Source organism: Ovis aries, chromosome 9 (assembly GCF_016772045.2).
Source record: "Ovis aries strain OAR_USU_Benz2616 breed Rambouillet chromosome 9, ARS-UI_Ramb_v3.0, whole genome shotgun sequence".
In the NCBI taxonomy this organism is placed as follows: domain Eukaryota; kingdom Metazoa; phylum Chordata; class Mammalia; order Artiodactyla; family Bovidae; genus Ovis; species Ovis aries.
In genome coordinates, this window is record NC_056062.1 from 32,574,331 (window position 1) to 32,586,366 (window position 12,036).

At 51.0% G+C, this 12,036-nt stretch overlaps 1 protein-coding gene across 1 annotated transcript; it reads left to right on the top strand.

The window, feature by feature from the left end:
- Positions 1-489: 489 nt before the first annotated feature.
- On the top strand, positions 490-11,848 carry MCM4 (minichromosome maintenance complex component 4). Its single transcript, XM_027972936.3, has 17 exons — positions 490-524; positions 674-743; positions 866-955; positions 1,045-1,208; positions 1,294-1,395; positions 2,391-2,486; positions 2,570-2,665; positions 4,546-4,684; positions 5,609-5,829; positions 6,206-6,326; positions 6,738-6,997; positions 7,264-7,629; positions 8,053-8,180; positions 8,887-9,094; positions 9,830-10,058; positions 10,451-10,584; positions 11,231-11,848. Exons 2-17 carry the CDS (start codon positions 680-682, stop codon positions 11,321-11,323), a joined length of 2,511 nt encoding a protein of 836 aa, XP_027828737.1. The 5' UTR covers positions 490-524; positions 674-679; the 3' UTR covers positions 11,324-11,848.
- The last annotated feature ends 188 nt before the right edge of the window (positions 11,849-12,036 follow it).

Here is a 12,036-nt window from a genome sequence, read left to right on the forward strand (position 1 = left end):
TTAAGATACACAAAGCACAATGCATTCAAACTTCGGGAGAGTCAGGAACCCAACCGCTCGACCTCCGGAAATAGATGTGGAGAACAAGGGGGGAGTTGGAGGTGACCAAGTGCCCGAGGCAGACAGAGACAGGCTAGGGCTCGGGTCAGGGGCCACCGCTAGTCCTTGGTAACGGGGGTCGGGGTAAGGGCGGTCGTCTGGAATCCCAAGGGACACAGGGACGACCCCCGCCGTGGAGGCCGGCCGGGAATGCAGCCGCCACAGATTTCCCGCGAAATCGCGCTGCGATGGCGGTCAAGACCATTCTAGAAGGGGAGCGCCGAGCCAGTTGTGCGTAGGTGTCCTGCGGGGCGCGGGCTGAGGCCGTCCAGTTCCCCCTATCACTGCCCAGTGGTGCCTTCCGAGGTCGGGGGCCGCGCGAGGACGCTGTCGCGATTGGCGGGCCGCCGCTGGGGGCGGAGCCAACAGTGCCGCCGGCGGGAAATCTGCGTACTGCTAAAGCGGAGCTGAAACGCGCAACTTAGGTGGGCCCGGGCGGGTCCGGCGGGTTGGTTGTGGTCGGCCGGGGGCGGCGAGGGGGTGTAAGAGTTGAGAGGAGGGAAGACAGGAGCGAGGGAAGAGGGACGGGGGTCTATAGGGAGCGTCCACGCGAACCCGCGTCCCTGTTGCGCAGCCCGCCATGTCGTCTCCTGCATCTACCCCGAGCCGCCGCGGCTCCCGGCGGGCCGCCTCAGCTCAGCCACGTGAGTGTCTGGTCCCTGCGGTGCCCCGCGGAGTCCCCGGGGAGGGCGGGCGGTGCCGGGTCAGCCCCCGTGCAGGCCCGGTGCCGCCCGCGCCGACGCCGCGGTGCCCTCCACCCCCGCAGGCCAGGACCCCTTGTCGTCCGGAGAGCCGCAGCCGCTGCCCTCGTCGCCTGGCGCCGAGCCCCGCACCCCGTCCCGCGCACCGCCCGCAGGTGCGCTGCCCGGTGGGGAGTCGGGGGTGGGACCCGGGGGGGGGGTGGACGCCCCCGCCCCGGCTCACCCGTGTGGATGCGATCCCCAGCGGTCCCCCTGGACCTGGACCTGAGCTCGCCGCTGACCTACGGCACCCCCAGCTCGCGGGTGGAGGGCACCCCGAGGAGCGGCGTGCGCGGCACTCCCTTGCGGCAGAGACCCGACCTGGGCTCGGCCCGAAAGGGACTGCAGGTGGACCTGCACTCGGACGGGGTGAGTCCAGGGCCGGTCGGGGCGCGGTGGGGTGCGCGATGCGGGCGGTCCCCCGAACCCGCTCCCGTCGGCTTTTCCTGTGCAGCCGGCCGCAGAAGATACAGTGGCGAGCGAGCAGTCTTTGGGCCAAAAACTCGTGATTTGGGGAACAGATGTAAACGTGGCAACGTGCAAAGAAAACTTTCAGGTGAGGTGTCATTCCTCCAAGCTTCGAAATGTGGGAGCAAGTGTGCATGACCTATGTCCAAGTGCCCCAGTGTTTAGGCACAGATGCTTATGTGGGTGAGAATCATAGATACAGTTTTTAGGAAAAAAAACGTGCTTGTTTTCAAATTCTGACGCTACTATTATTTTTGTGTAGTCGAGTTGGCTTACAGTATTGTGTTTCAGGTATACAGCAAAGTAATTCAGTTGCCCTAATAAATTTTCTTTCTGATTATATTTAATTATAGGTAACTAATAAGATATTGAACATAGTTTCTTGTGCTATAGTAGATCCTTGTTGCTTTTCTATTTTACATCAGGTAGTTTGTGTTTGTTAACCCCATACTGCTAATTTATCCCTCCCTTCCCCTCTCCCCCTCCTCTTTGGTAACCACACATTTCTTTTCTGTGTGAGTCTGTTTCTGTTTTGTATGTAGACTCATTTGTGTTATTTTTTAGATTACATACATAAGTGATAGTGATACATAGTACTTGTCTTTTTCTAATTTACTTCATTAAGTACAATATTGTCTGCACCTATCTGTGTTGCTGCAAGTGGCCGATTGTTTTATGGCTGAGTAGTATTCCATCTTATATAAACACATATATGTCACTTTGTGTGTGTATGTGCCTGGTTTTTGTTGCCACACTGGGGCTTTTCATTGCAGTGAGCAGGAACTATGTCTAGTTGTGGTACATAGCCTTCTCACTACTGTGGCTTCTCTTGTTGCAGAACATGGGCCCTAGGTTTTGTGAGCTTCAGTGGTTGTGGGACTTAGTTGCCTTGAGGCGTGTGGGCTCTTCCCAAGGGTGGATCTCATGTTCTCTGCATTGGCAGGTGAATTCTTAACCACTGGAGCACCAGGGAAGTCCCATCACATCTTCTTAAGCCAATTGTTTATTGATGAGCACTTGAAAAGATACATGCACCCTAGTGCCCATAACTTGAGTAGCTGCTTAATCTTTCTCTATGTTTAGAGATTTCTTCAGCGTTTCATTGATCCTCTGGCTAAAGAAGAAGAAAATGTTGGCATAGACATTACTGAACCTCTGTACATGCAGCGACTTGGAGAGGTAATGAAATATGCTTACCTAAAAATTCAATTAACTGTTTTAAAACAATTAACAGAATATAACTTGTTTGTTCTATTCTATAGATTAATGTTACTGGAGAGCCGTTTTTAAACGTAAACTGTGAACACATAAAATCATTTGATACAAACCTCTACAGACAGCTCATCTGTTACCCACAGGTAAGAATTTGGCTTTGACCTTGGCGGACTACAATAAATATCTAGAACACCTGCAGGGTTCCTGGATAGCAGTCTTCTCAGTAACAGAATATGCCTGCAGAGTGCCGGTGTATGTGTGTGTGGACACTATAGGGGATGAGAAGATGGGACAAATTGAGAGCATAGTCGTGAGGAAGGTGTGTGTGGACACTTACGGCTGATTCACGTTGTACAGTAGAAATTAACACAATGCTGTAAAGTAATTATACCCCAATTAGAAAAAAGTAGTGAACATATAACCATTATATGACACAGCAATCGCATATCTGGAAATTTATCACAGAGGAGCAAAAGCTCATGTTCACATAAAACCTATACACAGATGTTCATAGCTGGAATCAGCCCCAATGTCCTTCAGGTCAGTTGTGGGCAAACAGCTGTGGTATAGCCAGTCTGGAACATGCCTCAGAGGTAAAACATACTGTGACTTGGATGGATCCCACGGGAGCAATTCCAAAAGGTTACATACACATCTAAAAGGTGATGTTAATAACGGTTCCCACTTACATAACATTTGAGATAACAGAATTATAGAGATGGACATATGAGTAGTTGCTTGGGGTTACAGAGAAGGAATAGGGGAGGGGGAGCTCGGTATGGTGACAAAGGGACAATATAGGGATCTTGGTGGCTTTGAAGGACTATTCAGTACCTTAACTATGGTGACAGATTCATGAACCTATGCAGGTGATAGAATTGATAGAACTTAATATACACACATATATATACAAGGGTGAATACACGTAAAACTGGGAAATCTGAATATAAGTGAATTGTACCAAGTTAATATCTGCTTGTGATATTAGACTATTTACAAAATGTTATCATTAATGGAAACTGGGCAGAGTCAGATCTTTATGTTTCTTACACCTGCATGTGGATCTACAATTATCCAAATAAAAAAGGCAATGAGAATTTTAAAAAAAAAATTTTTTATAAATAGAGTATGCTTCAAAGAGCCTTTTTTTTCCTTTTTCTCTTTTTTCTTTTGGCCATGCCTCATGGCTTGGGATTTGGAGTCCAAATGACTGGACCGCCAGGGAATTTCCCCCCAAATTCCTTAAATCATGTTCTTTCTTTTTTAAGTTGAACACTTTGTTTTTTACATATTAACATTGAAAATCAAGATACGTGTTACTTTTGCTGGCATGTCATAGTTTGATTGGCAGTGTTTCTTAGTATATGCATAAGGTAATAGTGACTCACAATAGTGTGTTGGGTTTGCTGATATGAAATATCTTGAATGAAAATGGTCAAACGGTCACACGCCTGCCATGTCTTAACAGGGTGTGTTAACCATACTACAGTCTTCTCTGGGCTTAAGGCCAGGCTTTATCAACAAAGCATCAGCTATACTGATCCTATTAATAGCTGTAGGCTTTGGAGGCAAGCAGACTTGTTATTAAATCTTGATTTTGCTGAATTGCTGTGTAACCTTGACTCAGTTCCTCAGCTTCCGAGCAGCATTTCCTCATCTACAGAACAGAGAACAGGTGTTAACAAATTTGAGTAAGAATTATAGTTTTACCTACCTTGCTATCATTTTGATATGGAGGAAAAGACATGAAAGTATAGGCTTGTGTTACTAATTAAAAGCCTACAATCATGCCAGCACAGCATGAAGGAACTACTGTAGACTCGCCTCTTTAAGTGAGAAAGTGCTGATGTGTGAGATTCCAGCATGCCCAAGGGTTTGTGAACTGCACATGTGTGATTTCTAGGATAATGCTTCTGGATTATCCCATGTTCTTTTGTTTTTATGCCTTGCTAATGTCAGTTGCTTTATTTAATCCTAAGCTAAAAATACAAGCATAGCTTGGCATCCTACATTTGTTTTTTAGGAAGTCATCCCAACTTTTGACATGGCAGTCAATGAGATCTTCTTTGACCGCTACCCTGACTCAATCTTAGAGCATCAGATTCAAGTGAGACCATTCAACGCCTTGAAGACTAAGAATATGAGGAACCTGAATCCAGAAGGTACTGTCTTTCTCCCAGCTTTATTGAGATACTCTTGACATATAGAAGGTAATGTTTTTAACAGCAGGAAAATACCTTACGTGAGAGTCACTTTACCAAGGAACCTTAAAGGAATTGGTAACAGTGACGGTGGAGTGTGAGTTAACAGAAACCGGGAGCAGGCTCTGTTGTGCCATATGCTTGTAGGTCACCATACCTATTTTTATTAATAACAAATGAAATTATATAAAAGATATAACTTTTGACAGTTTTCTATCTTAAGGTAAACTTACCCAATGATGATAGTTTTAGTTACTTTACTAAGTAGGCACTTTCTCAGAATCAGTTTAGAAAGCAGATCTATAAAATATGGTCCCTTCCCTGATACATAGGAGAATGTCTGGTTTGGGAAGAAAGAGAAGAGGCAGAAAAACAGTGTAGGGGTCTCAGCCCAGGGAGATGGCGCACTCTGGGCCCCCATCGGAGGGTTTGCAGCCGAAGGTTTGGAAACCAGACCTGAAGCTTCTGTTCTTTATTTGGGGAAACGCTGTTTCAGGGCCCCAGGTATTAGTGGGACTGGTAAGTCTGAACCCCACATGTATAGTGGGGTGATGGTTATGGCTATAAAGAACATTATCACAAGCACATGGGCTGTTGCAGCCACGTCATAAGTCCGCTCGTCCCCAGGCAGCCTTGGGCCAGCTGAGCTTGGTGCAGGTCAGTAGACTTGAGGGATTGAGAGGAATCCGGCTGGACACAGGAGGGGCGTCCCAGGCCAGAGCTGAGGGTGCCCAGCGAAGTGTCGGTGCTCTGGCCACAGCGTCTCCTGTGACTCCAGCATCCCCATGCGGCCTGCGGCAAGGTCCTCCAGGGCTGGACAGCAGACCCAGACCTTGGGGAGGCCCACGCCCAGCTGGGACAAGCCGCCTTCTCTCCGCCTTGCAGATATCGATCAGCTCATCGCCATCAGTGGCATGGTGATCAGGACATCCCAGCTGATTCCAGAGATGCAGGAGGCCTTCTTCCAGTGCCAAGTGTGTGCCCACACGGCCCGCGTGGAGATAGACCGTGGCCGCATCGCCGAGCCCTGCGTGTGCGAGCGCTGCCACACCAGCCACAGCATGGCCCTCATCCACAACCGCTCTGTGTTCTCCGACAAGCAGATGGTGCGTGCACCCTCCACAACCCCGTCCTTGTTCTGTCCCTGCTGGGTCCTCCAAAGCCCAGTGTAACCAGTCCACTCGTGCGGCCCTAAAACCGCGCTTCCTGAGTGGGTTGACCTGGAATGGAGTGCCGCCCAGAATGGATTAGAAAAGCAGGCAGAGGGTGATGCAGGCTCACCCACTGCCACCCTGATGTGGCCATCCCACCCCCATGTGGGGGAGTGTTTACTCAACAATGCTCTCGGAATGGAGGTGAGACTGAGTTGCTGGAGACTAGTGTGTTGTGGTGAGCATAGCCATCTTCCAGAGCAACGTCCCTGGGGCAGTGGAGGTGCCGGGTATCTGGATGTCCTGAGATGTCCATTCCCTGTCCTTCCAGATCAAGCTTCAGGAGTCCCCCGAAGACATGCCTGCGGGGCAGACGCCGCACACGGTCGTCCTCTTTGCTCACAATGACCTCGTGGACAAGGTCCAGCCTGGGGACAGAGTGCACATCACAGGTGAGGGGCTCCACCGTCAGGCCTCTGACCTGGTTGGGGGCAGATGACCTGGGGCTGCTGTTTTCAGTGCCAGCCTCTGACCTCCAATGTGGTGCCTTCCCAGACAGCAGGTTGTCTTGTTGTCCGAAATAACTAGTGAGCGACTTTAAATACGTGAGCCTTTTGGATTTCCTTTCTTTTTAGGCTTTTGGAACAGGATTTTAATATTTTTAGTCAAATTATTAATAACTGTACATTCCCTTAAAGAGAAATAAGAACTCTGTCTCACACTGAACACAGCAGCAGGCAGGCGCCGGGTGGAGGTGGGTTTCCCCAGTCAGCCTTTCGGCTGGGCTCAGAGCCCCCAGAGCCCTGTTCCCCCTGCTCTGGACTGAGAGCAGGCAGGTGAGAGGGTGTCCTTCGTGCCTTCAGGCATCTATCGAGCCGTCCCCATTCGCATCAACCCCAGAGTGAGCAATGTGAAGTCTGTCTACAAAACCCACATTGACGTCATTCACTACCGGAAGACTGACTCAAAGCGTCTGCATGGCCTTGACGAAGAAGCAGAGCAGAAACTTTTCTCTGAGAAACGTGTGGAGTTGCTCAAAGAGCTTTCCAGGAAGCCAGACATCTATGAGAGGCTTGCATCTGCCCTGGCGCCAAGCATCTATGAGCATGAAGACATAAAGAAGGTAACTGACCTCGAAAGGCTTCTTGCTTACGGCCAGGCCTGAAAGCTCAAGGTCAGATGGTGTGAACACCGGGAAAGGCTGAGCCTCGGGTGGAACAGGGGCCGCACCCTCATCTCCACCCCCGGCTCACCCGTTTCCAGGCAGGCCCTGTGTGGCTTCTGACCCGCTCTCGTCCTCTGATCTCTTCACCATCCATTTGCTCAGCCCCCTGCCTCTCCACCACCCACCTCAGGTGAGTGCTGAGACCTGTCTGTCCGTCTATCCAGGGAATCTTGCTTCAGCTCTTCGGCGGGACTAGAAAGGATTTCAGCCACACGGGGAGGGGCAAGTTCCGCGCGGAGATCAACATCCTGCTGTGCGGGGACCCAGGGACCAGCAAGTCCCAGCTGCTGCAGTACGTGCACAACCTGGTCCCGCGGGGCCAGTACACGTCCGGGAAGGGCTCCAGTGCCGTGGGCCTCACTGCCTACGTCATGAAGGACCCTGAGACACGGCAGCTGGTGTTGCAGACCGGCGCCCTGGTGCTGAGCGACAATGGCATCTGCTGCATCGACGAGTTCGACAAGATGAATGAAAGCACGCGCTCCGTGCTACACGAGGTCATGGAGCAGCAGACACTGTCCATCGCCAAGGTCAGCCACCCACCCGCTCTGATGTCTGCGTGGGGGTGGGGGATGGGGCCTGGACCACAGCGTCTGGACTTGCAGCTCGGGAGGCTGGCCAACACTCTGCTGTCAGGTCCCAGCCCATCTGAGTGTCCTCTACAGGACCTGGGTCCTCTGTGCGGTACTAACCTCTAATGCCTGGTGTTCACAGAACTTTTGTCCTAAATCTCATGCCAGGGATTTGGTTTTTGAGAAGATGTAGTCACAGCAAATGTTTACCCCCACCTCCATCCTTGGTGTGAAACTCAGCTTAGGCTTCCCCAGTGGATGCTGTAGGTACCGTGCTTGTGGTGCCAGGGGTTCCTGGCAAAGGCCACCCGAGGCAGGGGCTCTGAGCTCCTGCTGGCCTCAGCGTGAGGCTGCTGACCACGCTATCGGTCCCTCCCGCAGGCTGGGATCATCTGTCAGCTCAACGCCCGCACCTCCATCCTGGCAGCAGCAAACCCGATTGAGTCTCAGTGGAATCCGAAAAAAACCACCATTGAAAACATCCAGCTGCCCCACACACTCTTATCAAGGTATGATAGCACATGTTCATCAAACAAATGCTTTCATTTTCCTCATCTGTGGAAGGCTCAGGGTGAGGGTGAGAAGGAAATAACCAGAGTTAACACAGCCAGTCGCCGTCTCTTCATGCTGGTGTGGTCTGCATGTCTGCTTAGTCACGGGTCCTGAGGTGAGGACCACGCGCTTGCTCACCTTGACGGATGCTTGTTTCTTGGAGCGGTTGGGGCCTGTCTGCTCCATTCTGTCAGAAGCCCACCTCTTGCTGCTCTTGGTCCTATAGCCACTGTAGACAATCAGCAAAGTGCAGAGAGCAGCTTCCTGCAATAGACAAGGGTCTGAGAGCTGCCTTTGTGGGAGGGGAGATGTGACCCAGGCTTCCTCTCAAGGATGGATGTATTTCATAAATGGGTTTTAGAATTTGGTTCCTTCACTTCTTACACAAATAGTTCCTTTTCCCCAGCACAGCTCAATGTGTTTCACTCACCTCCTCCAGTCTTCAGAATCACAGCAGTGTTTCCCTCCAGAGCCTCCTGCTTCTGACTCACCTTCAGCGCCCAACACTTATTCCCAGGCAGACTGAGGGCTGGGGCAGGAGACCCGGGGGCCTGAGCTCCTCGGACCACCTGGGCCGGGCGCGCCTGCCACTCCCACGGAGGCCGCAGGTCCACATCAGGTGCGTGGGTGTCCTGACTGGGCACCATCACTGTGTCTCCTCAGGTTTGACTTGATCTTCCTCATGCTGGACCCCCAGGACGAGGCATACGACCGGCGCCTGGCTCACCACCTGGTGTCCCTGTACTACCAGAGTGAGGAGCAGGCACAGGAGGAGGGCATGGACATGGCGGTGCTCAGGGACTACATCGCCTACGCGCACAGCACCGTGACACCAAGGCTCAGCCAGGACGCCAGCCAGGCCCTCGTCGAGGTACCGCGGCCCGAAGTGCTGCTGGGCCCTGCTCAGCCCTGAAACAGTCTTTAGTCAAGAACAACACTGTCTTCTACAACTGTTTTCCTTCCTGTGTTGCAAAGCTGACTTTTCCACGTGTGGAAGAGGGAAAAGGATTATTTCTACAAGTTGTGTGCTCTTTTTAAAGTTCTTGTAAGCACAGTGTATTTAAGACCAGGATGCCTGAGTTGAAATATCGGTGAGGCTGTTAATACTTAGTGACTTTGTAATTCTGGTCTCTGAGCTGCATTTGCTCATTTCTAAAGAATTGAAGTATTTTATGTTCACTTCTCAGTACCTTTTAAGTGGGCAGCAGTGCCTGGTGACACGCATGGATGTTGTGACACTAGGAAGGTTCCTAGTGCTTTGGTGGGCTTTCCATCCTGACAGTTCTGAAGATGCTCAAGTGACAGTTAGAAGTGATTCGTAGTTTTCCCTCTGGGTCATCTTGAGAATCAGGTCATCCACACGAGTTCACAGTTTACCCTTTGTGTGCTCTGTGTCAGCGCCCCTTGGCCTGCTGCTATTTGGTCCTCCTAGGGTGTGAACAGGCCAAGTCCTCAGCTCCCTCCCCAGCGCCACAATCCCCCCACTGGTGCCACCTCTCCCCCAGATGAGGGTGGAGGCCTAAGGCTAGACCATGCTCTTGTTCCCCTCAGGACTTCCCTCCCTGCGGTCACCATGTGAGGAGTCAGCCTGTCTCCTGTCTTACAGGCCTACGTGGACATGAGGAAGGTTGGCAGTAGCCGAGGGATGGTGTCTGCGTACCCCCGGCAGCTGGAGTCACTGATCCGCTTGGCAGAAGCCCACGCGAAAGTGCGGTTTTCAAACAAGGTGGAGGCCATTGACGTGGAGGAGGCCAAGCGCCTGCACCGGGAGGCACTGAAGCAGTCGGCCACCGACCCGCGGACAGGCATCGTAGACATCTCCATCCTCACCACAGGTCAGCCTTCCCCCGACGTGGGTGCTGCCCTATCTCGAGTCAGAGCCCCCATGAACACGCGATGGGGCTGGGCGGAGGCAGACGCTGGCACACTCGGCCCAGCTCTGTCCCACCCAGCCGTCCAGGCACCGAGTGATTCAGGCCCCCACAAGGGGGACTCTGTGGACACAGACTCCTGTGTGGACTGCTGGGCTGTGTCTCAGTGGCCAGTAGCGGCTCTGAGCTTTTATAAAACTGGGGACAGGATTCAGACCTCACTCTGGCATTCAGCCACCATCCCCTTACCTTGTCTGGTGACAAGACTAAAGATTATTTTAGAAGAAATACTAGAGATTTGAAAGGTGTTCCCTTGATTATGGGAGAAACATCTTCATTGCTTTCTCTTAACTCAGGAATGAGTGCTACCTCTCGGAAGCGGAAAGAAGAGTTAGCGGAAGCATTGAGAAAGCTTATTTTATCAAAGGGCAAGACACCAACCCTGAAATACCAGCAGCTCTTTGAAGATATTCGGGGACAGTCTGACATAGTAAGTGTTTACATGGACATTTTGTTTGTTTAATAGTTTTCTTTTCCTTTGATGCTGCTTTAAAGTTTTTTTCCCTAGCTTTCCCCCTTCATTTACTGCTTGAGTAATAAATGTAGATACACATAAGAGAAGTACGGTCCCCATCCATAGTGAGTGATCACATTGAGAATTTTTTCAGTCTTCTGTGTGGATGTAGATGAGTAGTTTTGAGCAGAGTCAGTGGTTTCTTTTTTAATCAGTGACAGTCTTAGCTCTTTCTGTGACACTGAATCCACTGCGACATGTTTGCTCTGTCTCATGCCTTCCCCATCATGTACTCAACTGTCGGTGGACATTTAGTGTTTGCAGTTTTTGGCTGTTATTAGGAAAGCCAGGTTCACGGCAGGGGCTCTGCTGGTTGGGACCAGCCCTTGCCTGCTTTCCTGACACCCCCTTCTTGGCCCCACATGACCGCTGAGTGGTTCACACAGACCAGGGGCGCCAGGCCTGTGGTGCTTAGCATCAAGCCCTTTAGGGGAAGAGCTGGAGCATGAAATGTCTGTCCAGCCGCCCAGAAGGCAGGAGACTCCAGTGGTTTCTGAACTTGGGCTCCTTGTGTGTCTGGGGAGGGCAGCTCCAGATGTAAACTCTTTGCTCTTCCCTGAAGGCAATCACCAAGGACATGTTTGAAGAAGCGCTGCGCGCCCTGGCGGATGACGACTTCTTGACAGTAACTGGGAAGACTGTGCGTCTGCTCTGAAGGCCCAGGAGCAGCATGGTCCTGGCCCTGCCGCCAGCAGGAGGAGGGGCTTCAAGGTCATTGCTTGGCACCATGAGAATTTTCTCACGTGGCTTCACTGTTCCTAGGAAGCCCGTGTATTCATCTGTTGATACTGAGTGAAGCGTCCTAGGCCATCTGAGTGTGTGAGGCAGAGACTGAGTATCATGGAGCACCAGGGCTGAGTAGCGTGTCCCTACAGACAGCAGGACGCACTCTTCTCTGCAGACTGCGGTCTCAGTCCTGGTCTGTGCTGGACTCTGTCGGGTACTGGAGACGCGGGTGTTCCCATCCCTCCCTTTGAGGAGGTGACAGGCCCCGCTGAGTCCTCCAGGCTTGTTTACTTGCCTACAAGAGGCTGGTAACAATGGGGTTCTATGTTAACTTGTATTGCTTTGCTCTAATGTGTAAAATTTCTTCCTCAATAAGTGATAGAATAAGTAATACTTGGTTATCTGGCACTTTTCACTAAGAAAAAAGCTTTAATAAACACTGCTTTTACGGAAATTCATGATGTTAATTACTTCCTATAAGTCACTAATAAGTTTCATCATATTTAAAAATTTCGGTTTTAGCAGTCATTCTCATAAAACCACCATTGGCTGCAATCTCAGGCAGAAATACGACTATAACAAGTAATCCCTGAAACGTGTCACTGTGTGAGTTTGGCCTTCTTATAACTTAAAGTCACTATT